The 27,996-nt window shown below is 49.3% G+C and overlaps 2 protein-coding genes across 7 annotated transcripts in view; one reads left to right on the top strand and one right to left on the bottom strand.

Moving 5' to 3' along the window:
- Positions 1 to 9,266, top strand: part of STAG3 (STAG3 cohesin complex component) — a 183,949-nt gene extending 174,683 nt beyond the window's left edge. For all 4 annotated transcript variants that reach the window (XM_088446139.1, XM_088446141.1, XM_088446137.1 and 1 more), the window contains 3 exons: positions 8,610 to 8,696; positions 8,822 to 8,903; positions 8,996 to 9,266. In XM_088446139.1, the coding sequence (XP_088302265.1) occupies positions 8,610 to 8,696; positions 8,822 to 8,903; positions 8,996 to 9,040 (214 nt within the window). In that variant the 3' untranslated portion in view covers positions 9,041 to 9,266. The remainder of the gene's footprint in view (positions 1 to 8,609; positions 8,697 to 8,821; positions 8,904 to 8,995) is intronic.
- An 18-nt stretch (positions 9,267 to 9,284) lies between these two features.
- AP4M1 (adaptor related protein complex 4 subunit mu 1) overlaps positions 9,285 to 27,996 on the bottom strand; it is a 21,227-nt gene continuing 2,515 nt past the window's right edge. For 2 of the 3 annotated variants that reach the window (XM_088446145.1, XM_088446143.1), the window contains exons 2-16: positions 22,665 to 22,737; positions 21,371 to 21,459; positions 20,392 to 20,498; positions 20,210 to 20,306; positions 20,013 to 20,123; positions 19,808 to 19,888; positions 19,669 to 19,731; positions 19,096 to 19,162; positions 15,759 to 15,812; positions 15,537 to 15,643; positions 14,488 to 14,579; positions 13,029 to 13,076; positions 12,381 to 12,431; positions 11,212 to 11,329; positions 9,285 to 9,957 (exon numbers count right to left, since the gene is read on the bottom strand). In XM_088446145.1, coding sequence (XP_088302271.1) covers positions 9,760 to 9,957; positions 11,212 to 11,329; positions 12,381 to 12,431; positions 13,029 to 13,076; positions 14,488 to 14,579; positions 15,537 to 15,643; positions 15,759 to 15,812; positions 19,096 to 19,162; positions 19,669 to 19,731; positions 19,808 to 19,888; positions 20,013 to 20,123; positions 20,210 to 20,306; positions 20,392 to 20,498; positions 21,371 to 21,459; positions 22,665 to 22,722 — 1,341 coding nt within the window. In that variant the 5' untranslated portion in view covers positions 22,723 to 22,737 and the 3' untranslated portion in view covers positions 9,285 to 9,759. Of the gene's footprint in view, positions 9,958 to 11,211; positions 11,330 to 12,380; positions 12,432 to 13,028; positions 13,077 to 14,487; positions 14,580 to 15,536; positions 15,644 to 15,758; positions 15,813 to 19,095; positions 19,163 to 19,668; positions 19,732 to 19,807; positions 19,889 to 20,012; positions 20,124 to 20,209; positions 20,307 to 20,391; positions 20,499 to 21,370; positions 21,460 to 22,664; positions 22,738 to 27,901 lie in introns of all 3 variants that reach the window. The other variant, XM_088446144.1, reaches the window with a different exon arrangement.

Below are 27,996 nucleotides of genomic sequence, written 5' to 3'. Positions count from 1 at the left end.
GGTGGTTTCCAGGTTCCACATTAATCAGGAAATTGTTGTACCAGCCTTTCAGTCGCCTGATCTTTCGGCTGGGGTGACTTCCTTAGACGTTGTCTGTGCACTCCAGGTTTATGTGGACCGGACTAGTTCTGTGAGGAAGTCGGATTCTTTGTTTATCCTCTTTGGTTTTCACAAGAGGTGTTGGCCTGCCAACAAACAGACTCTAGCCCGTTGGCTTCGTTCTGTTATTATTGAGGCTTATATGCAGGAGGGTTTACCTGTTCCAGCCTCTGTTAAGGCTCATTCCACTCGGTCTGTGGGTCCCTCTTGGGCTGCTAGACGTGGCGCCTCTGCTGTTCAGCTCTGTAAGGCGGCCACCTGGTCTTCCATTCAGACCTTTTTGAGGTTCTATGCGTTTGACACCTTTGCCTCTCAGGATGCATCCTTTGGGCGCCGGGTTCTCCTATCAGCACAGGAGCGTCCCCGCCCTTAGTTGGACTGCTTTGGGACATCCCCAAGGTCACCCTGTGGACCCCTATGGACCCTGAAGTAGAAAACAAGAGATATGGTAAGAACTTACCTTTGTTATCTCTGTTTCTACGAAGTCCATAGGGTCCACAGGGCACCCGCCCTGACGCACCTGTCTTCATATGGGCTGTGTGACTGGTCACCGGTTTTCCGTCTCCCGTTTCTGTGAGTATGGTTCTTGTGTGTTCCAGTCTTCCTTCTCTCTGTTTCGTCTCCTCCTCCGGCCTGGGCTGCTTACCAACTGAGGTGCCTGTGGCTCGGGGGCGGGGTATAGGGGAGGTTGGACCCAAGTGCATCCTGGGAGCAGCTGAAAGCTTTAACTCCGTGGTGCCCGAGGATCCAGGATCCAGCTATACCCCAAGGTCACCCTGTGGACCCTATGGACTTCGTAGAAACAGAGATAACAAAGGTAAGTTCTTACCATATCTCTTGTTATCATGTCTGATGAGGAGACTGAGCACTTCGGGGCTCCTGTGTTGCTTTCCTGCAGACGCTGTTCTGCTGGTGTTAATGGGAGGATTTATCTCTGGATGGTCTTTGCGGGCAGTGCCAGCTGGCACCAGGCCCCTCTATACCCCCTATGCAGCAGGACCCCCCTTGGGCGATGTTTTCACAAGTGCTGACATCTATTGCAGATGTCGATCCCTACAGTGACCCCTTCTGGGGCATTGTCCCAGCACTCTATCTCCCATTCCCCGGATATTCCGCAGGTATTGTGGTCTCCCTCCGGGGCCCAGACTGTGAGACAGTATTCGGGGCTGCCTGTGTATGTCCAGCCTCCCCCTGTATCACAACAGTCTGTAGTTCCTTTTCAGGGCTTCCCTCAGTCGGCTCCTCCGCCTTGGGTGGATGTTCTCTCCAACTCGTTACAGAGTTTGGCGGCTTCATCCTCGGCTTTTCAGTCATTTTTGCAGGGTGATGTGCCACAGAAGGCGACTAAGCGGCCTGTTGTGAGTTTACTCACTGCGCCGGTATCAGAATCGGATCCCTCTTCAGATGATGGAGAGGTCCATGAGGATTCTGATTTGGATGCTGTGGGACAGGAGGTTGAGCCTAGGTCCTCCATTAATATTCCAGCATTAGTTAGGGCGGTGCGGGCTATTCTCAATATAGAAGAGGAGGCACCGGTCCCTAAGTCGAAGTTTCCTGACTTCAAGAAAGCAAAGGTTATTTCTAATGTGTTCCCTCTGTCCGATCAGTTGGCGGATCATATGGCGGCGGCCTGGCAATTACCCAGCAAAGATATTCCAACCGCAGAAAAGGTTGGCTTCTCATTATCCCTTTCCTGAGGATCATTGCAGGAAATGGGAGACTCCACCGGCGGTGGATTCACATGTCACTCGCTTGGTTAAAACCGCTACGCTACCATTGCCGTCTATTTCCTCTTTAAAGGATCCAACGGACAGGAAAGTGGAGATTTGTTTGAAGTCCATTTACTCGCTCTCCGGAGCGGTGGCGCGCCCGTCCATGGCCATTTCCTGCGTGGCTAAAGCCATTGAGAACTGGGCCACAGCCTTGGAGGATTCTCTTACGGACGGTGTTCCGGATGTTCAGAGAGCATTAGTGGCACAAATGAGGGATGCCGATTCCTATATTGGGGAAGCGTCATTGGACGCAAGCATGTTAACCTCTAGAGTTTCGGCCGTGTCTACTCGGAGATCCTTGTGGCTGCGGTCCTGGAGGGCTGATGCGGACTCTAAAAAGGGTCTGGAGGTCTCCCCTTTAATGGAGATTTGCTATTATGTCCGGATTTGGACAAAATAGTGGATACCTTGGCTAAGTCCAAGTCGGTTTTCCTCCCTTCAGCTTCTGCGCCGGCTAGGGTGAGGAGCACTGCCTTTTCGGTCCTTTCGGGTTCAGGGTAAGGCCAAGGGCCAGTCCTTCCCGAGACATTCAGCGACCAAAGCAGGCATGGAATGCTCGGCGCCCCTCTTCCAAACAGGAGGATAAACCTGCGGCCTGACGGGACGGGCCTCTCTCTGGGGGACCCCAGAGTGGGAGGCCGACTTCTCAGATTCGCCCAGTCTTGGTTCAGTACCACCATGGATGCTTGGGTTCGAGAAGTAGTCTCTCAGGGGTACGCCCTGTCGTTTCGGTGCAGGCCGCCCCACCAATTTTTTTGCACGAGTCCTTCGCTGGACGAGTCCAAAGCTTCCTATCTCTGCTTCTGGTGCAGAAACCCAATGGGTCTCATCGCCCTATTCTGAATTTAAGGTCTCTGAACAAGTACCTCAGAGTTCCCAAGTTCAGGATGGAAACATTGCGGTCCATCATCCTGGCGATGGAACCGGGGGACTTCATGGTCTCCCTCGATATCCAGGACGCCTATCTCCATGTGCCCATAGCACCGGCACATCAGCGGTACTTGAGGTTTGCTATCCTAAACCATCACTACCAATTTCGGGCGTTGCCTTTCGGTCTTTCCACGGCTCCAAGGGTTTTCACCAAGGTGATGGCAGTCATGGCTGTCTACCTTCGGGGTCAGGGTATACGGATGCTGACGTACCTGGACGATCTGCTGCTGCTGGCGAGCTCCCCGGAGGTGCTTCTTCATCATCTCCACCTGACAATTGCTTGTCTTCAAGCACACGGGTGGTTAATAAATTGGAAGAAGTCGTCTCTGATCCCATCTCAACGGATGGTCCATCTGGGAGCACTTCTGGACTCCAGTCAACAAAGGGTTTTCTTGACTCTGGAAAAGGTATCCTCCCTACAACTGAGGATACACGGTTGCTTGAGCAGTGGCAGGGTGTCAATACATTCACTGGGGTCCATGGTGTCGGCATTCGACATGGTGGAGTTCGCCCAGTTCCATTCCAGACCCCTGCAGGGGCAGATTCTTGTGGAATGGAACGGGTTGTCCCGCCGGATATGATCCCAGATGCTGGTATTGTCCCCGGAAGTGCGCTGGTCCTTGGTGTGGTGGCTGCAGTCAGCTCATCTCAGCCAGGGTCGCCCCTTTTGGATTCCGGACTGGGTTCTGCTCACGACAGATGCCAGTCTCCGGGGTTGAGGGGCAGTGACCGGCTCGTTGTCTCTTCAGGGCCGTTGGTCGGCGGAGGAGGCCGTCCTTCCCATAAACATTCTAGAGCTACGGGCAGTGTACCGTGCTCTTCTGGCGTTAGGCACCGTTCTTCTCAGAAGAGCAGTTCAGGTGCAATCAGACAACGCCACCACGGTGGCATACATAAATCACCAGGGAGGAACTCGCAGTCGAGCTGCGATGTTGGAAATGTCCCAAATCCTGACTTGGGCGGAGTGCCACCTTCCAGCAATATCGGCAGTCTTCGTCCCGGGAGTCCTCAAATGGGAGGCAGACTTCCTCAGCCGTCACGACGTGCATCCCGGGGAATGGTCGCTTCACCCAGAGGTGTTTCAACTTCTCGTGGACAGGTGGGGACTGCCGGAATTGGACCTGATGGCCTCTCGTCACAATTACAAGTTGCCCATATATGGCTCAAGGACAAGGGACGCAGGCGCAAGCCTAGTGGATGCGTTGTCAGTGAAATGGTCGTTTCACCTAGCGTATCAGTTTCCTCCAGTCTCCCTGCTCCCTCGGGTACTCAGAAAGATCAAACAGGACGGAGGCACGTTTCTGCTGGTGGCTCCAGCTTGGCCCAGACGTCCTTGGTACTCCGATCTCAGGGGCCTGTCTGTAGACGCTCCTGCCTCAACGTCGGGATCTGCTGTCTCAGGGTCCCTGCCTTTACCCGGATCTGGGTCGACTGTCTTTGACAGCGTGGCTCTTGAGACAGCCGTCTTAAGGTCCTGGGGCTTTTCAAGCTCTGTCAACAGTGCCATGCTTAGGGCACGTAAACCTGCCTCTGCACGGATTTACCACAGAGTGTGGCACACTTACTTTCAGTGGTGCGAGTCTAGAAGCTATGACCCTCGGGTGTTCAGAGTTTTCTAGGATTTTGGCATTTCTGCAGTCAGGTCTTGACCTGGGCTTACGGCTTGCTTCCCTCAAAGTTTATGTATCGGCCCTGTCAGTGTGGTTCCAACGAAGGATTGTGTTCTGAGGCTCCAGCCTCCCTTTGTGCCTCCAGTGGCTCCGTGGGACTTGGCGGTGGTTCTTCGGGTCCTGCAGGGACCTCCTTTTGAGCCTCTTGAGTCGGTTGACCTCAAGTGGTTAACACTTAAGACTGTGTTTCTCCTGACTCTTGCTTCGGCCAGGAGGGTATCCGAGTTGGGGGCACTTTCCCGTAGCCCCCCCCCTTCCTGAGTTTTTGCCTAAAGTGGTTTCTAAGTTCCACATAAATCAGGAACTTGTGGTGCCAGCTTTTCAGGCTCCGGGTCTTACGGCTGGCGAGGCTTCGCTGGACGTGGTCCGGGCTCTCAGAATTTATGTTGAACGGACGGCCTCTGTTAGGAAGTCCGATTCGTTGTTCATCCTCTTTGGTTTTCACAAGAGGGGTTGGCCTGCCAACAAACAAACTTTAGCCCGTTGGCTTTGTTCTGTTATTAGGGAGGCTTATATACAGGAACGTTTGCCTGTTCCAGCCTCGGTTAAGGCTCATTCCACTCGGTCTGTAGGCCCTTCTTGGGCTGCTAGACGTGGTGCCTCCGCTGTTCAGCTGTGCAAGGCAGCCACTTGGTCTTCAATTCAGACATTTTTGAGGTTTTATGCGTTTGACACCTGTGCCTCTCAGGATGCATCCTTCGGGCGCAGGATTCTCCTTTCTGCTCAGGAGCGTCCCCGCCCTTAGTTGAACTGCTTTGGGACATCCCCAAGGTCAACCCTGTGGACCCTGAAGTAGAAAACAAGAGATATGGTAAGAACTTACCTTTGTTATCTCTGTTTCTACGAAGTCCATAGGGTCCACAGGGCGCCCGCCCTGACGCACCTGGCTTCAAATGGGCTGTGGTACTGGTCACCGGTGTTTCCGTCTCCCATTTCTGTGAGTATGGTTTCTTGTGTGTTCCAGTCTTCCTTCTCTCTGTTTAGTCTCCTCCTTCGGCCTAGGCTACTTACCAACTGAGGTGCCTGTGGCTCGGGGGCGGGGTATAGAGGAGGACCCAAGTGCATCCTGGAAGCTAAAGCTTTAACTGTATGGTGCCCGTGGATCCAGATCCAAGCTATACCCCAAGGTCAACCCTGTGGACCCTATGGACTTCGTAGAAACAGAGATAACAAAGGTAAGTTCTTACCATATCTCTTGTTATCCTTCAGCAGAATGTGGGCAGATGGGGTTAGCCAGTTTTGCGCGAGGACCATGGATCCGCAGGAGTTACTTATGTAGTGTTCACTCTAGGTCCAGCGCCGGACCTGGAAAAAGGGCACTCTGGCGTGCGCCAAAGGCCCGCAGGCGGGGACGGCACCCGCAAAAACAGGCAGGGCGCATTCTGCCCTTTTGAAATCGGGCAGCGCGCGGCACCCTGCTAAAACAGCCTAGCGGGAACGCTACTTATATACACCAAGACTGTTCCATGGGCATGTGAACTGATTTATTTCCACCAGTGTCAAAGCTGCCCAAGTGCTAAATAAGATTAAACAAAGGAGGTCCAGTAGAATGGAATTGGCCTAGTTGAGCCTGGTCCACAGACCTTCCCAGGATGTCGTTGAGTCAACCCTTCCTTTTAAGGACAAATCTGCTACCACAGGGGCCGTTCTTTCATCAGGGATTAGCTCAATTGGTTTTTAACGGTGTAGTCACTGCAGCCGTGATCTTAAAGAGGAAGGGTTTATTTTCCTATAGTGTAAAGTTCTGTCCAATTGGCCTGTGTTTCTTACTGTAAATGTTAGTTTAGATAATGGTTTAAAGTTGAGTTCACTCATGGTCCAGATTTCTGTGTTCCAGAAGAGAATGGTGCTCTTGCCGGAGGTACAGACCTTTTTTACATGTGACTATTCAGTCCTCCCATCTGTTCAACCAAAGGTGGACTTTAAATTTTTGAATAAACTAGGAGATTGTGATTCCTGCTATGGATTCAAGAGAAATGGATCCTGCAATGGAGAAGGTGTAGTAAGAATAAATGATTGCCGCCTAACCATATCATTGGGTATTACATCAACCACTTAAAAAAGTTGTAGGAGACCAGGGAAGTGGTAGTGTAAAAGCCAAAGACGAATAGTAACCTATTTGTTGGGGACACTCAGGTGATATAAGAGCTATACTTTTATTAGATATATATTAACAAGTTGAGGTCAAAATTGATATAGGGCCCATGCACCATACAATGTAGCTCATAATTATAGGTACCACTGATCGGTCAAAGTAGACAGTTAAACATAATGGAGGCTATATTTCAGGTATTAGCACATTTTAGTTTTTACCCTCTAATATATATATATTATAGTCTGGTTCCAATGAGCAAGTATAAATGCTCCGTGCTCTGTATTATATTTATTTCTCTCAGGCTGCACTCGTGTGAAATGAACATAGGATGGTATAAAATAGTCTAGAATTCACTATAATCCAAACAGACTTAGGTAATACTTAGAAACGCAGCTCTTCATAACACAGGTTTGAATAAGTTCTAATGGGATCTAGGCCCTCATTCAGAGCCGTACGCTCTGAGCAGAGCGCACGCTCTGAATGAGGGCCGGGCTCCATGAAAATGGACCGTCCTCCTGGACGCTCGTATAGCTGTGGGTCACCACCCACAGGCTATACGAGCGTGCATTTTGATGGTCGTGACCATCGCGACCATCGAAATTGCGAGCCGGAGCCTGCGGTTGAGGTTTTCAACCGCAAGCTCCGGAGTGATTTTGGCTCTATCAGAGCCAAAATCACTCCCACTGACATCACTAGTGATGTCAGTGGGCCGGCTTCTGACGGGAGGCGTTCCCGTGGGAACGCCCCCGTCAGGGAGGCACGCCCCCGGAACGCCTACCAAAGGGGGCGTGCTGTCAATCAACATTGACAGCACGCCCCCTTTGATCGGACACAACGAGCGAAGGACTTTCCTTCGCTCGTCGCGTCTGGCGCATGCGCACGACGGAGCTCCCTCCGTCGTGCGCATGCTCAGTCCATAACATCGACCCACTTGCGAGCGGACAGCCGCTCGCGAGTGGGTCTGAATCAGGCCCCTAGTTCTTTGGTCGACAAGTTGGCACACAGCTTTATGTGGAACCCGGCATGCTGACATAGTCCTGCAATTTAGTGCTTTTAAAGCCGACACGGTTACAATGCTTTAAACATGACGCTTTACCATCATGCTTAAAGTTCTAAAGCCAACACCGTTATAATACTTTACATCGCATTAATGCCATGTTGGCTTCGACATAACAGTTGTCCTAACTGGTTGGGAAGTGATTCTGAAGTTCTTTAGGATTCGGAGTCAGCATGCCAAGTCCCTTAGCCAGCGGGCACAACGTGCTGCCACAGCCAAAGCTGAAATCTTTGCTGCAACCAGTCCCGCATCAGTTGCGGCCCCTTTTAGGTAGATTCATAGATGTACACCACTAAACGAGCAATTCCGATCCATGCCTCCCAGCCTTGCCTCTACTAAGGGCAATTGTTCTATCTACTATTGGTGGAGACTCCCATTTGACCCTCAGAGGCGGACGCAGAGCCGATATGTGCACGGTTGACCAGTGTTTTTTTTTTATTACGCATGCGTCCGAGTTGTACCACGCATGCTAACCAAATCGCCTGCGCATAGAGATGCAGCACAGAATCTGACGCAGAATTTTAGCGGGCATTCCTGGAAGGTAACGGGGGGTGGCGGAGCCGATGGAGGCGTAACACTGAGAGCAGCTGCGTTCAAAGAAGCACAGCCGCTCACACAGGAGGCCACTGGGTCGCTTCAAGTTTCAATGGTGCGACTAAATACGAACAAGTGACGGAAGTGCACTTAAGATGCTGCAAGTGGGCGTCTCAGTTGTTTTAAATTAGCATAAATACTCCGACGCGACTGCGGCAAATGACGCTTCTGCGTCCACCACGGAATAAGGCCCCGAAGCTCTGCATTTCATAGTCTGTGTCCCCAGTGGATTCCAAGAAAACAAATTAGACATCAGTACAAAGGTTCCGTTATCATTCTCCTGTAGATTTCAGTGGTCATCGCAATCCTTTCTCTCTCTGCATTCTTCTCATCTCCTCCATAAAGTTCTGCCGCATACAAAATCGCCTTACTGTTATTTCCTGTTATATTAGTGGGCCCGTCCGTACCAGCCGCCGCCCCATAGACTCTTCCTCCGAGAGCACAGGGACTCCGTCCACACTGCAAGACGTCCTGCATCGGTGAGATGTTTTTTCTTCATTGCACAAAATAACCCGTCACAGGGCTCCAGGCTGCCGCCGAGCCCAATGTACTAAATACCAATCCACAGAGCATGCTTACAATGTTGTCTAATGTGACTCTGCAGACTAAATCTTATGGAAGAGGAGGAGGAAAAGATGGTGATCGACGAGGCAGAGAGCAGTTCCAGCACGACAGTCGGGGAGGAGGTGAGATAGATATATATAGCCTGCAATTCTATAGGCACCAAACACAGCATACTGTACTGTAAGTGGTTTCCTTTTTATTTATTTTACTGCAGCCTCCCGACTTGCTGGATTCCGCTATTCTCGACAGTGAAGAGTGAGAGCCTCCAGTACATGGTTGATACGTATTTATGTTCACTTATTTGTTACGTTTGAATTTAGCACCCACTGTGCGTAAATGTAAAACTGTATTAAAAAACAAAAATTAAAAAAAAGTTTGTTTTCAGACATAGATGTCCGTAGTTTGAAATTGTATAGCTGGAGGCTACTGCGTGTCAATTACAGGCACCACTGTTATACTACCCTGCACGTCCATACACTATGAGCACAGTCAGGACATTTGGATTAATGAATTAAACGTTTTTATTATGCAAGACTCTGTGAGCCGAGTATATATACATTATTTGTGGGGGGGAAGTAAACACAAGCGAGGCATGTGTGAGCGACTTGTCCTGGTTTTGGTATCTCTGCCGTGTGATTCCCTTAATAGCTGCTGCATTTTACCTTAGCCGTCCACTATCCAGTCGCTGCAAAGTTGAATGGTGGGGTCATTTACGCCAGACTGATTTTGGCAACTGCCCCAGATACGCATTATGTAACTCACTCATTGGCAGAGAGTTCATGCACGTGAGCTGTCGGTAGTTCTTCACGTTTAGAATTGGGAAACCTTGTTCTAGACAAAATATGAAGTTTACTACTGAAACCTTATTTGGCTTTCGAAGATGTCTTCTGCATAGTTCAAACCAGGTGGGCATAATAGGAGTTACTGGGTATTTTACAGGGCGAAGTCTGCAACTGAGCGCGTGGTCATTGTTTCCAGCTATCCAAACCGGACGCTGTATGAATCACTTTGGGTTAAATATCTGACCCACGTGTGGATCATTGTTGGGAGATCACTACGGAGCCTGAGGAATCGGATCTGAAGGCCAGAGCTTGTGAGGGATGGCACCTGGAAGGAGAGATTGAGGGGAGGCAGGTCCAGAACAGAAGGAACGGAGAGACAGCCAGAGACATCCACCTATGGAACAAAAAAAAAAAAAGAGCATAATCTTAAACTCCGCTCCACAGTGAATATACCCAGGCAGCTATCATTTTATAGAAGATATATATACATAATAAAATAGAATGCTGATAAAAAAAATTAGGTAATTGCGTTGTGGAGAGCACATCGAACCAAACGTGTGCACGGACGAGCGCACATGCAGCTGACCTTTATTTAAAACCAAATTTTAAATAAATCACACACACTATGGGCCTGATTCAGAGCCGCTCGTAAGCGGCCGCTCGTTCACACCGAGCGATGTTCGCACATCTGCGCATGCGTATGGGTTGTAATGCGCATGCGCGAACCAGTCAGTGCGGTCGGAAATTGTGTGCCCCTTAAAAATAGCGAATGCCTGCTAATTTGAGTGACAGGATGAGGCGTTTGTGGGTGGTAACGGGAAGGTGCTTGAAAACGGGGAGTGGAGATCCGAACGCAGGCGTGCCAAACGGTCAAAACGGGCGTTTTAAGGGTGTGCATAATTAACAAAGCAGCGTCATCAACCACGTCACTTGTTTCTCTTTTAGCCTGAACTGCTCGCATGATTGCGGTAGGAAAATTCAACCACGAGAATAGCGAGCAGTTAATACGCCGTTCGATGTACTCGATTAATCTAATAAATAGCGGAGATCACGTATGATGCGAGCGGCCAGGGGGCGTTTTTTACAAAATAGCGAGCGCATGTTTCGTTTGCTCGTTCAGACATAGAGGCGTCAACAGACCGCAAAGAGCGAGCGCTCAATTTAAATAGCCAGCCCCTTCTTCTGAGCGAGCGCAAATAGCGTTCGGCTCTGAATCAGACCCTATGTATCCACATCTATGCTTCGTGCGCTAAAGGTCACGTTACACGTGAGCGCCATGCGACTCTGTAGCGCAGGGCATCTTCTCCTGTGACTTTTTCCCTTAAAATGCGTTTGATTCCGAAAGAGATGCGATGTAGGACGCACAAGCAACTTATGCTGATTAAAATGATATGCGGCATGTCTGTATCCTGCGTGCCACTAGCACAGTGCCAACGCCCTGCTCCTGTAAGGAAAGCAAGTTCCCCGCAGACCGTGGGATAAGGGGGAGGAGGAGTTTAGATTTTCTTAAAGAGACCACACTCCTGGCTGAGGGGCCTCTATGGTTCAGGTGTCCTCTACGAGGATGATGGAGAAATGTCATTTATACAAAAATGTAAGAGACATGTTTATAGGGCACAAGCATGGGAGGGGGGAGGGCACCGGTTACCTTGAAGAGGGCAGACAGCTGGCTTCCTCCGTGGATCCTTGGAATATTCCATGTTAGACACTGTGCGTTCAGTGACATTTCGGCACTCTGGTCTGGGCTGCTCAGGCTCTGGGACACACTACGAGATAACAGTTATAGACGTTACTGGGGGAGCGTATATTACATTATTCCAATTTAAACGCAACGGTATTTCCTTTCACCTTTTGTGTATGTCAACTGCACAGCAGCAGGGTCTGCATTGTGCTATAACCATATGTAATCAGTGGGTTAAATAGTTAATTTCTACATAGGCATATAAGTTACAAAACATATATACCCCTTGCTAGGCCTCTTGAGGTTTGAAATGAGATGGTCATTTTACCATTCTATGGAATAAGACATTTTGGGGTCAAAGAAGACAAATTTGAGAGGCCTAGCTCTACCTGCCATTTCTAGTAGAGAAGTATAATAAGCCATTCATAGCCTACATGTTCTTATCAGTTAGCTACATTCCATTGGAATGACCATCATAAGCTGTGTAAAGATGCTAATCATTATGGGTAATTAGCAGTGATGTCCATATTCTACACACAAAGGAGCTTTGAAAGAGGTTCATCTCCATACATACATTAGGATACGTCATTACTGTATGTCTTTGTTTGAACATCTTACTGCTTACGGAGCATGTGCAAGAGAGATAAGTTTGGTCAATGCTACGTTGGACCAATCAGTGCTTGGTACAGTACCTACTTTGTAACTAATATGGGCTTAATATCCGGAAAGCCACCACCCCATACTAAGGTATATAAACCAGGAGGTACACAAAGGACCCATTAGCTCGTGGTAGACTTGAGACTGCAGTAGAGTGCTGCCAATGTATATTGACTGAATCTGGGCGTTGGAAACGAGGGCTCCCCAGAGAAGAAGATAAGATGAAGTACATCTTATGTTGCTGATGATGAATTACCGGTGTCATCTGAATACATAGACAAAAGTTGAGTATACTGTATACTTTGTATGTTGTTTGTTTATTGTTTGTTTGTACTTGTAAATAAAGTGTGTTCATTTGTACTCACTCATATTGGTCACGTGTGTACCATTTCATTTCGATCAGAACGAAACCCACCGTTATGCACCATTACAACGTCCCCGCATACTTACATTCACGTGTGCTCGAGCGAGAGACCTACCTGCTAGCTCCCTTCGGCACAGGTATCTGCACGCGGACATTTATTGCCTGGCTGGATGAGAATAAAGGAAGGAGATTAATCATTAGAACACAGGACCTCATTCAGAGGCGGTCGTTAGATGCAAGCGGTCGCTCTGAATGAGGGCGGCCGCTTGCATCTTGTAGTGCCGCCTCTTGGTCGATCGCTTAGCTGTGGGTTACCACCCACAGCACTAGCGACCGACCAGGGTGATGGTCGCGACGAGACCCTAAGGTTGGGTCTCGGCACTCGCAAGCCCCAGGGAGCTTCCTGCTCTGCTCTGATCACTGCTGATGTCAGTGGGGCCGCCCCCAAACGGTAGGCGTTCCTTCAGGAACGCCTCCGTTTGGCCGGCCATGCTCCCTGCCTGCCTCCCAAACGGGGCGAGCTATCACTCGCCATCGACAGCTCGCCCCCTTTTGTGCGAGACCCCTAGCGACGGAGCGCCCGTCGCTAGCCGGGTCTCGCTCATGCGCACGTCGGAGCCGGCTCCAATGTGCGCATGTCCAGTGGGGGAACATCAACGCTTGCGACCGGGTCTGAATGACCCCCACAGTTCCCCCCTCTGTCATTTTAAGCAGCATTTTCCTAATTCTGTCCCATGTCCTCTCCCCTCTATCTGCTTCTCACCTCTTTGGGCTCAGATCGCAACGCAGTTTCAAGTAGATCTGCAGGCGGCTGCAATAGAACATATGTCGTCATTAGCCACGGCAGAGACATCCAGAACGAAGGGTAATTTACTATACACAGCACATGCGGACCCAACACCAGTTTGTGCAATTGCGCCTATCTGTCCATCACGCGCGTACGTCAGGGCGTAACTGCGCACTTCACACATCTTTCATCTCGTATAAATATATTGTCAAGCAACACACATTGTTTTCTCTTGCATCCACTAGGGGGTGCTGGAAGTAAGGGGCACCGAGGTGCGGTTTTTCCCAGCTTCCACCAGAGCAGCACACTTTAGCTACGTAGCCTGTCATTTATGAATAATTTATTATTTCTTTCATTTTGTTGTTTTTCTCTTTTTGCTGCCATGGCAGCTCAACTCTGTCAGTGATAGCCCCCCCCCCCCCCCATTCTCCCAAATTAGGCTCCGAAGGCAGCTATTGGCTACTGCCACAAGTAGTGACTGCGCAGCTGCCATTTAAATTAGCAGCAGATTCTTTGCAAAGACTGAACTCCGAAGCCTTATCTGTGACTGCTCCTCATTAGGTGGACACAGGGAAGGAGGTCCCTTACACTACTATTAGGGCTGGCAGGCCCTCTGCTGCTAGGTGCCGGATGCCAGTCTACAGGGCTGCGGATGATGACCCTTCACTGCCACCTGCGGAACTAAGGGCCCGATTTAGGGATGTACACAATTTTGACTTTTATGCAGATCAAGCGATTGTTTGCCATTGCGCATGCGTGACAGCCGCAGAGCATACATGCAGCGAATGCCATCGCGATTACGCCCGCACAGAGGATCCATTCGCAAATTAGTCAGCGTTTGCGGGGTGGTAATAGGAAATGGCTAGGCAAACGCAGGCGTGTCTGACCGTTTAAACGCCGTTTCATGGGCGTGCATAAAAATTGTCATCTCCTACGCAGCGAGAGATCACCGGGTGTCAGGAGAGCCGTGGGGTTTGCGGCAGGTCAGACTTGCCACATATGCTGCATGGCTGCCCGATTTGCATCGATGTTTACACTGTTGTACATCTCCGGACGATATGAGACGGCAGCAATGGGCGTCCCCATGCACGGGAAAGCTTTGGAAACAGTACGATATTTATTGCAGCTGCGTTCGATGCGATTGCATTAGCCTCCGTCTCTGAATCAGGCCCTTTAGTCCTACAACGCTGTCAGCAGGGAACCTGCCAGTAAATGAAGCTGCTTAGCCTTTGGCTTAATACAAAACACATCACATACTTCTGCCCCCCCCCCCCCCCCATATCATCTTTCCATGTAGGAATGTATGATGATGTCATCGTCATGAGATCACATCAACGTTCTGCACCGCACTCAGTAGTGTTACAGCATTTGCTCCGTTACTTCTCACCTGTGTCACCCGCACGGCGTTATGTTCCTACCCATGGAGATGAATTACCTGCTGCCTGGGTCTCTCTCCAGGCTGGGAAACAGGTGAAACGGGAGCACAGTGGCGAGACTGTCCGAGATCTGGTACTGCATCACGGTGAGCTGAAATGCGCACAAGGACGTGAGCTTGGAAAAACAACACGAGACCTAAAAGTCTAACTGTAAAATAGTGGAAACAGGGCTACATGGCATTCGGGTCTGAGGGGGGTGGGGTAGTTAGTCCGCACACCCAATGTATGCAGCAATGCTGTCACTAACTTAGCACAGAATGCTGGAATAGGCTTTACAGATAACAGACATACTAATAAGAATCATTTCTGGAAAAAAGCATGAGCTTCTATAATGTCAGCAAAATGTGTACTATCTACCGCGTCACGGTGACCTCATTCATAAGGGTACATAATCTAAGAAATGTATAATAATGTAATGTGTCTGAATGAGGTCACCTTGTAGCAGTAGATGGGCAATCATGGTTTAAATAAAATGCACAAAGAACCTCATGTTTATTTCATATATTATACAGAAGTATTACAGGGTCCTCTGCACAGAATGTCTGTTTATGGTGATTAGTATATCTGTAGAATGCCCCTTCATCCCTGTCCTTGTAAACCGTGAAGTTGGTTGCAGTGTTGGTGCACTTTTTCATACATTGGACAAATCCAGGTGCGCAGACCAAATTCCACTTTCGTTTTCCCGCTTAGCACTTTGAGGGGCTGTGGCTGCCTTTCCCCCTGTCCCAGCATCCCACCCGTTTACTCACAGATGTCCTTAATGAGGTTAGCGCTCAGCCATCTATAACCTCTAGTCTGGGCAGATACTAAAGAGTCTGCCTGAGGACCTGATTCAGGTCCAGATGGTGTTACATAGCCGCAAGGAACTGACTGAGCAGTACCGTCCAGCAAACATCGCAGGATGTGTCTTTAGGAAGCAGATTGTGATTAATATGTCTTTAATGCGTGCTCCTGCATACATGTCAGGCCTGACGATGTTTAACTTCGGCTTCATTCGGCAGAGACAGAAATACTATAAAGTGGATAAGATGACCTAGAAATAGCTCACCTCTCCCTGGGGCGGGAGAACCTTCAGGATCCGACTGATCTCAAACTCGTCCAGTTTTACGGACTCGTGGAACTGACAGCTGTCCACCCGCACCGCGGAGCCGTAGCCTGTGCAGAAAGACACAAGTTAGGGGTCAGGAGGCCAAGGCTTGTCATGAGAAGATTGGGGGGAGTGTGAAGGGACACGGGCGATGGACTGAATGAAAGGACTCCCCGCACTAACCTCTCAACTCCGAGCTCCCCACACAGAACTCATCGCTCAGACCAATCCTCAGCTCTGAAAGATAATGCAAGTGTCAGGATGAGGGAGAGAGGGAGGTTCTTGTTAAAACCAGCCGCGGACTCTTTCTCCCCTGCTCTGCGATGACGTTACGTTTATCACTGGTCCCATCTACTTCCTCTATCGTGTGGAAGGAACTACCGCTCCGGTGACTTGCATTTTGTATGCACCGCTGAGGACAAGTGGGACTTGGCCCTTGCAGTACACCTACACGGTGAGTCCCACTTGTCTTCAGCAGTGAAGGGGTTAATCTTTAGAGCCTGTAGTACAGGGGTGGAGACGGCCATTTTGATAAACATAAAAAAATTTTGCAGGCCACGGCCCTCCTTGTGACGTCACATGGGGCCAGGGCCATAATTGCTGTTGATTACAGCAATGCCCGAAGCATCCTGAGGATGTTCCGGGGGGGCTGTAAAGACGATGTTTGAAGCGTCCCCAGGACGCTCCAGGCACCACCGCTGCATAGATCCTGGCTGCAGGGTGCCTATGATTTTAGGTACCCTGCTAGCCAGATGAGGCTAGCAGACAAAAAAAAAGCTCAGAGGGCCTGACCAAATGATTCCGCGGGCCTTATACGGCCAGAGGTTCCCCATGTAGTACATTTGGCTGCCCTAACACTCATCCAATAGCAACACCCCTGCGGCTTTGCCGTTCATGAAACAAAAATTAGGTACTGACAATTAATATTCTCTGACAGGCTCCATGCAGTGCCCTTCAATGGGGTTATATAGACAGGAAGGCCGAGGTGTACAGAAAAAGTTGTTCATTTCCGCAAATCTCACATACCCTGTGCATATGTAATTTCTACTTCAGGGTCCATAGGGGTCCACAGGGTTGACCTTGGGGTATAGCTGGATCTGGATCCACGGGCACCACGCAGTTAAAGCTTTAGCTGCTCCCAGGATGCTCTTGGGTCCATCCTCCTCTATACCCTGCCCCCGAGCCACAGGCACCTCAGTTTGAGTTGGTGCCCGGCCGGAGTCTGGTCACCCTGCGCAGGGGGGCTGCAGGAGCAGCCCCCAAAGCTTTTTAATTGAAAGAAAAAGAGCCTGTTAGTTTTTTGACTTTTTAACAGGGGCTCTTCAGTGTGGCAGCGAAGGTCTGTCTGTACAGACGCCCACGCTGCCGCTCTTACTCCCCGCTGGCGCCGCGACGCCAGTATCGCACTGGGGATCGCGGCGGGAGGCCAGAGTCCGTACTTGCCGGACTCTGGGGACCTCTCTGGACTGCCGGAGACGCCCGGGAGTGACAGGTAAGCCGCGAGTCGCCGATTAGTGGCTCCGTGGGACTTGGCGGTGGTTCTTCGGGTCCCGCAGGGACCTCCTTTTGAACCTCTTGAGTCGGTTGACCTCAAGTGGTTAACACTTAAGACTGTGTTTCTCCTGGCCATTGCTTCAGCCAGGAGAGTATCCGAGTTGGGGGCACTTTCCTGTAGTCCCCCCTTCTTAATTTTTCACCAGGACAGAGCAGTACTTCGCACTCGTCCTGAGTTTTTGCCTAAAGTTGTCTCTTAAGTTCCACATCAATCAGGAACTTGTGGTACCAGCTTTTCAATCTTCTGATCTTACAGCTGGTGAAGCTTCGTTGTCCGTTGTCCGTGCTCTCAGTTTATGTTGATCGGACTGCTTCTGTAAGAAAGTCTGATTCTTTGTTTGTCCTCTTTGGTTTTCATAAGAGGGGTTGGCCTGCCAACAAACAAACGTTAGCCCGTTGGCTTTGTTCTGTTATTAGGGAAGCTTATATACAGGAACGTTTGCCTGTTCCAGCCTCTGTTAAGGCTCATTCCACTGTGGGTCCTTCTTGGGCTGCTAGCCGTGGCGCCTCTGCTGTTCAGCTGTGCAAGGCAGCCATTTGGTCTTCCATTCAGACGTTTTTGAGGTTTTATGCGTTTGACACCTTTGCCTCTCAGGATGCATCCTTCGGGCGCAGGATTCTCCTTTCTGCTCAGGAGCGTCCCCGCCCTTAGTTGAACTGCTTTGGGACATCCCCAAGGTCAACCCTGTGGACCCTCAAGTAGAAAACAAGAGATATGGTAAGAACCTTTGTTATCTCTGTTTCTACGAAGTCCATAGGGTCCACAGGGCGCCCGCCCTGACGCACCTGGCTTCGAAAAGGGCTGTGTTGCTGGTCACCGGTTTTCCGTCTCCCTTTTCTGTGAGTATGGTTTTCTTGTGTGTTCCAGTCTTCCTTCTCTCTGTTTACTCTCCTCCTCCGGCCTGGGCTGCTTACCAACTGAGGTGCCTGTGGCTCGGGGGTGGGGTATAGAGGAGGATGGACCCAAGAGCATCCTGGGAGCAGCTAAAGCTTTAACTGCGTGGTGCCCGTGGATCCAGATCCAGCTATACCCCAAGGTCAACCCTGTGGACTTCGTAGAAACAGATAACAAAGGTAAGTTCTTACCATATCTCTTGTTATATATCTGTCAATGTTTCAAATGACTCTAAAATAAAGCATTTTAAGTGTTATGGTCCTGAAATTATACATAATAACTGGGCATGGCACGGGCAGTCACTGATAGCGATGTATTACTTTGGTGGGGTGCATTACTGATGTGTCGATAATCTGAGTAAAGAGGTAAAAGAAAGGTCGGAAGCGAGTGACCCTCGTCCTGTATCGTTATGTTTAATGTTTTATACAAAAGTACTAATCTAGTCTGCCTAGTACACTGTAAGCATCTGTGTGTCAGGAAAATAGTAAGAAATCACGGGAATTGTTACCCATGGCGGGGCACCTAAGTCGCGCCAAGCCTCTAGGTGAATGTACCACCCAATATGTTCTTTGCCATTGTTCACTAAGATGTCAGTTGATAACATATGCTACTGCCAGTCCCGAGATTTAGGATCTCAACTGCTCACAAATAAAAATATTCTCTGAAATGATAAAAAAAAAGGCGATTTACAAGATATTTACTAGAAACTATTGGAAGAAAAATAAGAATATGTCAAGTATTTGAATTTGCAGTGCTGTAAAACACCCATCTGCCCAAGTGCAAATGTTTCGCTAACATAACGCAGCGTAAAATATGAACGACCACCATGCTGGCAAATTACCATATGGGGATATGAAGTAAAAGAGTGGGACCCCATGACTGAGGCATGTTCCTGGGACAAGCCGGGTCTACCAGCTGTCGGTGGACTAAACTTGTGCAATTTATATTACACTATCCCTTTATTATTTATACAAAATAATAATCCAGGTCTAGACATGCCGGTTATTATAACTTAATTGGTGCGATTGTCATTGACCCTAGACACATGAATGATGAATAGATGTTACTGACCAGGACAGTTCGGGTAGAAGTTTTTAAGCCGTAATTCACCCTGGACGTCGGTCTTCAATAAAGACCCCTGCAAAATGAAGGGTTAAAAATTAGGCTAATGTACAGAGCCGATGCAGTTTGCACAAAGACACAAGGTGGCCTGGCCTCAGCACGCCTTGTAGGATTTTTTGCTCCAGATCGTGTTTGAAACAAACGTCAGTTTATACAGACGGTGTAATTCCTACAGGCACGAGTGGTCCGTATTACACACGTATGACCCCGGACAAATCTATACCAGATCCATGCGCCAAGAGACGCTAGTCTAGTTCTCCAATCATAGATAAATCGTGCATTGCATAGACCAGGGGTAGCCAACCTCGGTCCTCAAGAGCTACTAACAGTTCATGTTTTCCAGACCACCCAGCAGGTGCACAGGTGTATTCATTACTCACTAACACATTTGAAAAGATCCACAGGTGGAGCTAATTATATCACTTGTGATTCTGTGAGGAGACCTGGAAAACATGCACCGCTGGTAGCTCTCGAGGACCAGGGTTGGCTACCACTGGCATAGACTGTAGTAAGACTACTCACATTTGCCCCAATGGCCACTGTCATACGTTCTACGACGTCCAGGAAGATCTCATTTTGCTCCCCCTGGTAATAAGAAGTGAAAAGGTCATTTAACGCTCCCTCGCCAATCACTAAGCTGGTTATGATATCGACCCCTAACCTGCTCGTGGCGCGAGGAGAGCACGGGCCGGCTGGAAGCTGAACTCGGAGCCACCTTGCTTTGCTGAGTCTCCGCTCCGAACTGGGGTTCACCGGATCAGGGGAAGGAGTTAGCAGAGGAGAAAATGAGGGTGAGGATTGGTGCCAGGAAGCTGGTAGGTAACATGCACAGAAGAGGGCAGAAGTGACAAATGCAGAGCGCTCACCAGCCCCACGCTGCTCAGATCCAGGAGGCTGAACGGTTTGCTGACAACGGGGTCGGACTGGATGAAGTTCTTCAACATGTCTGTGGAGGTTGTTTGGACATATCCATAGTCCTGTATGGGAGAGGACAACGAGTACTATGTAGGTCGGTAAAGACAGGGCATAGTTACATTCACAGGAACCTCTGGACCTCACTTACTAGGACCTCGTCCAGCAGCTCGTAGATCAAGGCGAAGTTGAGCCTCACGACAGATTCGCTGAGATCCCCGCAGTAATCTCGGATGAGGGAAGCCAGCCTGGAACAGAGAGGCGGGGGCGGGTTACTCTACGCACACGTCAGTAGCGTCACGTTCAGTGTTTTAACAGACGTGCTGCACTCACCGGTTCAGAAGATCGATATACATAAATGGAGAATCAGCGGAGCATATGCTTATGACAAGATACAGACCTCGGTGACGGGTGTGAATGTAGTGAGAGCCCTCGTGTTCCTACAGGAGAGAAATGTATGGAGGGTTATAGGCGCCAGGCTGCAGCGAGAACAAAGAGGCATCTAGTTATCACTGTGAAAGTGATATAATGGGGGGTATTATATGTAATGACATCAAAATACAGTCTGGAAACAGGAGAATATTACAGATTTCAGACGGAAGCGGCTCTGCGGTCACAGAACACACAGACATTTTTGCCCAATCTTCCTGGAAGTATATGTAAAACAAATGTAAATTAACAATACCATTATTGTACACGTTTCCACTTGCTGCCAGGATACAGAAACTTTTCCAGCCGAAACCAAATTAAACATTGGCCATTAGACCCAATGAGATGGCGCCCCCCAATGGACAAGTTACTATTAAAAAAAAAAAAAGTGCGCGCTGGCACTAGGCTTGCATGGTCTTAATTTCAGGGAACGTGATTGTGTTTTGGTGGCGTGGATTGCGTACTACTCAGTCTGCGAGAGAAATGTACTGGGCATGTGGAGGGTTCCCTCTGAGAGATCGCTCGCACTTCTCCCAAGTCGCAGTCTGATTGGCAGGTTATGGCCGTTGGGGGGGCGGGGCCGGCCTTCATTTTCCCCCCGACGCAGACTTCCTGGCCTCGGCTACAGAGCTGTGAGTGGCAATCTGAATAACCTCAGGGTTACTCAGGTTGCCGATGGTATTGCAGAAGATCCATCTTGGGATGCAGCACTCGGATCTGCAATGAAGTCAGGAGGCGTCTACTTACACCTGAATAAGGCCCGTGGTTTGATCAGATCGGGATGTGGCGCTAAATGTTGCATCATATAAAACGTTAAATGGCAAACTGGCCGCACGTACAGTATACGTGTGTAAGAGAATAGGTTGGATAAAGGGTTTCTCACCATTACCACAGGGGCCTGGTCAGAGGGAAGTGACGAGAGCTTCTGGTAAAGGCCATCGGAGGCATTGCTGTGTACAGAGAAGCCACGGTCTGAGCTGATTTGTAAGGAAGATAACAATGAAATTACACTATTAGGTTCACCGTACTATCCCTTTACATCGGCACACTCCTGAATTACACAGGTTCTGTGGCTGGATGACCTCAAGCCTGCATTGCACCTGGCTTTAATCGGCCACAGAACCTGCGTAATTCACATGTGTCCCGGTTTAAAGGGATAGTATGGTAAGCCTAAAGCTGCATACACACACAACGATTTTTTTAATGAACGACTTGAGTAAACGATTTTTTCCCTTGAAAAAATTGACTAAAATCGTTTACTAAAGTTGTTCATTTACTAAATGTCATGAACGATTTTTATGAACTACAAACGATTTTTGCATATTCCCTTAATGAAAATCGTTGAGTTGACAAGTCTGACTGAACGACAAACTACAAACGTGAATGCGCATGAACGATAATCGTTCATCATTTGAGTCAGAAAGTGAACGATTTTTGCCATCAGATATCGTTTAACGATAATCATTAAAAAAATCGTTGTGTGTGTATGCAGCTTAAGTGTTATCCAACAGACTTGTGGATCTCACACTTTCTATTGCATTTTCAACTGGGAGGTGCAACGTGTGTGCTTTGAAGATAGTAGAAGACCAAGGGGTCTATTTACTAAGCCTTGGATGGAGATAAGGTGAACGGAGATAAAGTACTAGCCAACCAGCTCCTAACTGCCATGTCACAGGCTGCGTTTGAAAAAAATTTACAGGAGCTGGTTGGCTGGCACTTTATCTCCCTCCAAGGCTTAGTAAATAGACCCTCCCCAATCTCTAGTACTTCAAAGCAATCAAAAGCAGATACGCTCTCTCCCCCAATACTCCCGTCCTGCAAAATTAAATCTTGTTTTTGGAAAACAATGCAAAAGTAGACTCACACTCAAGCTTAATATGTATCCAGCAACGAGTAACCCCAGTCCGCCCAACTTTTACCATTGAACTGTGCAGATATTTGCACCCACAGAGATGCCACCTCTTGGGTCTATGAGTCCATGGTCGTCGCCCCCTCCTCCTTGCCAAAACAAATCCCAGCCTATTCCCAGTTCTGTTTCGTCTCTGTCTAAACCTATGTAGGCACAAGCACAAAATCTGCGTACACCGTAATTTTCTGTGGGCACTTGAAATACAAATTTATATCTTTTAGACACCAGATAAAAAAACGTTGCGTATGGGAGTCATAGTGAAGGATACAGTCTTTGTGTATCAGGAGGTCACCTTTGGAGGACAGGATGAACAGCTGGGAAATCATGATATAGCCTCAAACCTGCAAAGGAGAGAACAAGTGATCACACCTGGGAAAAAGAGATTTAGGCCCGTATTCAATTTGATTCACACCCGCGATACTTTTTCGCCTGACGGACTTTTCGCTTACTTCGCCGGTTTTGCAGGTGGAAAAGTATCGCGCGCGCACCCGCGTATACCCCGTATTCAATTTGAAATCGTCGAAAACGGGACCCGGCGAAACTGAAATCAGCTAAAAGTTCTGTCAGTTTTGGGGAAATCAGCCTAACACCCCCCAAAAGATGCTCTGACATGGGGGAATCACCATGGGTACCCCCGAATAGCCCTGATAAAGGTATTTGGGGTCTTTAAACGGTCTCAATAGGTGTTTTTGGGGGTTTTTAGAAAGTGGTAAAGAATAGCATTTAGCAACTTTTTTTGTTGAAAATAAGTAGTCCCATCAACTTTAGGGTACATGAAAATGGGTGCAAGCATATTTTAAAGTTACTAATGTGAAGTTTTTAAAAAAAAAATGAAAAATCTACCTGACGCAACCACCTGCAATCCTAAAAACACCTGGGGCATACTTCGGGACCCCCCCTGAGTCTAGTTTGTAAGTTTGTCCCATAACTTTTTTTTTTTTCGACCCCAAAACGAAAGTACATTTTTTTGGGGTGTTGAAAGGTACTTTTTTAAAAAAAATTTGACACAGATTACCTTTAGGGGACTGTCCAAGGGGTGCAGGCTGGTTTTTAGAAATCTGCACACCAAAACCCCAATTCTGCACTTTTTCTCGCCACCTATTCAATGGCGAAACTTTTTCGACCATTACATTTGCATTGAGTTTCCGCACCTGTGAAAAGTTGGCCAAATTGAGGGCCTGATTCAGAGCCGCTCGTAAGCGGCTGCTCGTTCGCTCCGAGCGATGTTCGCACATCTGAGCATGCGTATGGGTTGTAATGCGCATGCACCAACCAGTCAGTGGGGTCGGAAATCGTGTGCTCGCAAAATAGCGAATGCCTGCTAATTTGAGTGACAGGATGAGGCGTTTGTGTCTGGTAACAGGGGAAGGTGCTTGAAAACGGGGAGTGGAGATCCGAACGCAGGCGTGCCAAATGGTCAAAACGGGCGTTTTAAGGGTGTGCATAATTAACAAAGCAGCGTCATCAACCACGTCACTTGGTTGTCTTTTAGTCTGAACTGCTCGCATGATTGCGGTAGGAAAATGCTACCACAGGAATAGCGAGCAGTTCATACGCCTTTCGATGTACTCAATTAATCTAATAAATAGCGGAGATGACGTATGATGCGAGCGGCCAAGGGGCGTCTTTACAAAATAGCGAGAACATGTTTCGTTCGCTCTCTCAGACATAGAGGCGACAACAGTCCGCAAAGAGCGAGCGCTCAATTTAAATAGCCAGCCCCTTTTTCTGAACGAGCATCCGCAAATAGCGTCCGGCTCTGAATCAGGCCCTGAATATGGGGACAAATTAAATCGTCGAAAATGACGTCATCGGCGAAAAAGTATCGCCGAAACGGACTTTTCGCTCCAAATTGAATATGGCCCTAAGCCTGTAGTGAGCCCGCCCAACGTTTACATGATAAGAATATACGAATATATAAGAATATAGGCCCTGATTCAGAGCCGGACGCTCTGACCAGAGCGCTCGCTCTGAATCAGGGCCTACCTCCATAATTATGGAGCGTCCTCCTGGACGCTCGTATAGCTGTGGGTCACCACCCACAGCATATACGAGCGTGCAGGATGATGGTCGCGATGGTCTTGACCATCGCCACTGCGTGCCGAAGCCTGCAGTTGAGTTTCTCAACCGCAAGGCCCGGAGTGATTTTGGCTCTATCAGAGCCAAAATCACTCCCACTGACATCACTAGTGATGTCAGTGGGGCCGGCTTCTGACCGTAGGCGTTCCCTTGGGAACGCCCCCGTCTGGGAGGCACGCCCACTAAAGGGGGCGTGCTGTCAATCAACATCGACAGCACGCCCCCTTTGATCAGACACAACGAGCGAAGGAAAGTCCTTAGCTCGTCGCGTCTCGCGCATGCGCACAACGGAGCTCCTCCTCCCAGACCATCGACCCACTTGCGAGCGGACAGCCGCTCGCGAGTGGGTCTGAATCAGGCCCCAATCCCTTCCTCACAGCAGGCAGTAGCACTTTACATTCTAAGCAGGTATTTTAGAACTGGAGGCTGGAACCTTTCCTGACTGTTTGCTGTGTGTGAGAACAGGTTCATTGGGCCTCAGTCGCACATAGGCCCTGATTCAGAGCCGGACGCTCTGACAGAGCGCTCGCTCTGAATCAGGGCCAGGTTTTTGTTTTATTTTTAGAACGGCCGCTCGCATAGCTGTGGGTGACCACCCACAGCTACAGCGAGCGGCCATGATGATGGTCGCGATGGTCAAGACCATCGCGACCATAGGGCTTGCGACGAGACCCTTGTGGTAGGGTCTCGTGGCCGCAAGCCCCAGAGAGCTTTCGGCTCAAACAGCTCTCCCACTGACATCACTTGTGATGTCAGTGGGGCCGCCCCCAGACGGTAGGCGTTCTCATGGAAACACCTCCGTTTGGGCAGCCACCCCCCCCCCCCAACCCGCCCACCAAAGGGGGCGTGCTGTCACGCAACATCGACAGCACGCCCCCTTTGGTGCGAGACCCGGAGCGACGGAATGCCCGTCGCTATCCGGATCTCGCGCATGCGCACGACGGAGCCGGCTCCATCGTGCGCATGCGCTCTGGGCCACCATCGACCCGGTTGCGAGCGCATAGCGCTTGCGACCGGGTCTGAATCAGGCCCATCATGCAAACGCGATTCCTGCATTGAACGAAATTCTAATATAACTATCCGCCCGCATTCTATGTCGTACGCATCTATATGACCGCACCACCCCAAACCTCTGTCCGCGATCACAGCCATCATCACTATGATCGAAATAACCACATAAAATTTCCTGCACAAAACACAAATAAAGAGCAGACCTGGATCGTGTTTCCTCAAATACCCGTATTTTGCGCTCCTATAATTATCATTATCTTTTATTACTAAGGCGCCACGAAGTGTACGCAGCACTGTACGAGGTATACATAGAACACCAACGAGATATAAGAGCATAAATGCAATATGCAACAGCAGTTCAAACCATAAGTACACGACAAATGACACACCGCAGGCTGGGTAGGTCTCAGCATGGATCGCTTCTGCCATAGCGCACACCAGGTGTTCCCTACCACGGCCCTCAAGGCACACTAACAGTCCAGATTTTAAGGATAGCCATACTTGAGCACAGTTGTGTTAATTAGTACCTTAGTTATTTTGACTTAACCATCTGTGCTCAATCATGGATATCACTAAAACCTGGACTGTTAGTGTGCCTTGAGGACCGAGGTTGGGAAACACTGGCGTACACAGACGGCCGATTGTGTATGCATCGCGGTGTGCGTGCGTGAGTTAGCATTGCGATTTCTCTGAGATAACTCAATGCAGATACAAGGCCATCGCAGCATTTGGGGGGTGGTGACGGGGGAGTGGTTGGAGAAACGCAGACGTGCCTGTCCGTTTGAACGCCGTTACTTGGATGTGCATAAATTAGCCACTGCGACGGCAAAAGGAGCCTGAGTACTCACTGCGTGCGACGATGTTAGCAATTTCTGAGTAAGGTCAGACCTGCTGTAATTGTGCATGAGGGGCCGATGGGACTCGATGTTCCAAATGTATACGGAGGATTGCAAGGTATTACGGATGTGAGATAGCGGTAGCGGGATGTAGTGGGCGTCTCTATGCTGGCTGTGCAACGGAATCATTAGCATATTTTCGCAGCAGATCTGCATGCGTAATCCCAGCCGCAATAGCGATCCGTAATGAATCAGGCCCAAAGTCACCGAATGGGAGTAGAGGACAACAGAGCAGGGCACTGGTGACAAGGATAGTGCTATGGATGAACAAGAGGGTGGAGGGCCCTGCCTAAACAGCTTACAGTACATCCTGAGTGGAGAGTTAAAAAATGGGGAGACGAGTTGAGATTCTGTTTGTGCAGGGGAGTGAGTTCCAGAGGCTGGGGGCAACTCCAAGAAAATATTGGAGGGAGCATGAGAGGAAGTGACCGGGGCAGAGGAGGAGCAGAGAGGGCATGAAGGAGTGGCAAGAGAGAGATAAGGCTAGAGATGTACAGAGGGGAGGACTGATTTAAATGGCTTTGTAAGTGAGAGTGAGTAACTAAAGCTGAATTCTGAGAGGGATGGGGAGTCAGCAAAGCAGCTTGCAGAGGGGGGGGGGGGACTGGGGAGGCAGACATGATGCGGCTTGAGAGGATTGTCAGATGAGCAGCAGCATAGAGAATAGACTGAAGTAGGGGGAGGCGAGAGAGGAGGAGGTTACAGTAGTCTCAGCAGGAAACAATAGGATGAGACTTTTGGTGACATCGGGGGATACAGAAGGGTCGGTTTCTGCCGCTGGAAGCAGCAAGATTGAGCGATGGCCTTAATGTAAGGAGTAAAGGAGAGAGCGGAATCGAGGATAACACAGAGGCAGCAGACTTGGCGGACAGAAGAGAATGGAGATGTCATCAACAGAGAGAATTCGGGAAAGCTGGAAGGATCCAAGAAGGGGGAAAACCAATGAGTTGAGTCTTGGCCATGTTAAGCTTCTGGAAGCGCTGGGACATCCAGGAGAATATGGCATAGACAGGCAGTTGGAGACGTGTTGGGAGAATGGAGGAAGAGAGGTCAGGAGAGGAGAATAGATTCGGGTGCCATGTAAGCCAAATGAGCTGATGAGGCATCCAAAGGAGGTATTGATGAAGAAGAGGACTGAGAAAAGACACTTGGAGACCCCTATAGGTAGAGGAGGAGGAAAGGAACCCCTATAGGTAGAGGAGGAGGAAAGGAACTGGTAGATGAGGTGGGAGTGAGCATCAGAAGAGAGAGGAGGTGGAAGGCTATAAGTTCAAGGGTACAAGTGGAGAGGGTAGCTGAGGAGGATGCGGACTTTATCCCTGGTGGTAGAGAAGGCAGAGAGGGTGGGGGTGCTGGGGGAGGAGGTTGGAGATAGTGTGTAAATCTTACTAGATGTATATAATAGTTGGGGAACCATTATGGGGACAAAACTTAGCAATGTGCCTTGGCTGTACATAACACACAGATACAGGGGCATGAAGTAAAATGAGCAACCATGTGCCTTGTGTAGCGTACCAACCTTAACCAGCGTTTCTGCGTCGTTCCGATGGCACAGAGTGGGCGCGGCTTTGGATTGGCCACCCTTCTGTCTGGGGAATAACTGCGCACATTTTG

This window comes from Taudactylus pleione, unplaced genomic scaffold (genome assembly GCF_031769625.1).
Source record: "Taudactylus pleione unplaced genomic scaffold, aTauple2 ptg000393l, whole genome shotgun sequence".
NCBI lineage: Eukaryota > Metazoa > Chordata > Amphibia > Anura > Myobatrachidae > Taudactylus > Taudactylus pleione.
This window is presented reverse-complemented; position numbering and strand designations above follow the sequence as displayed.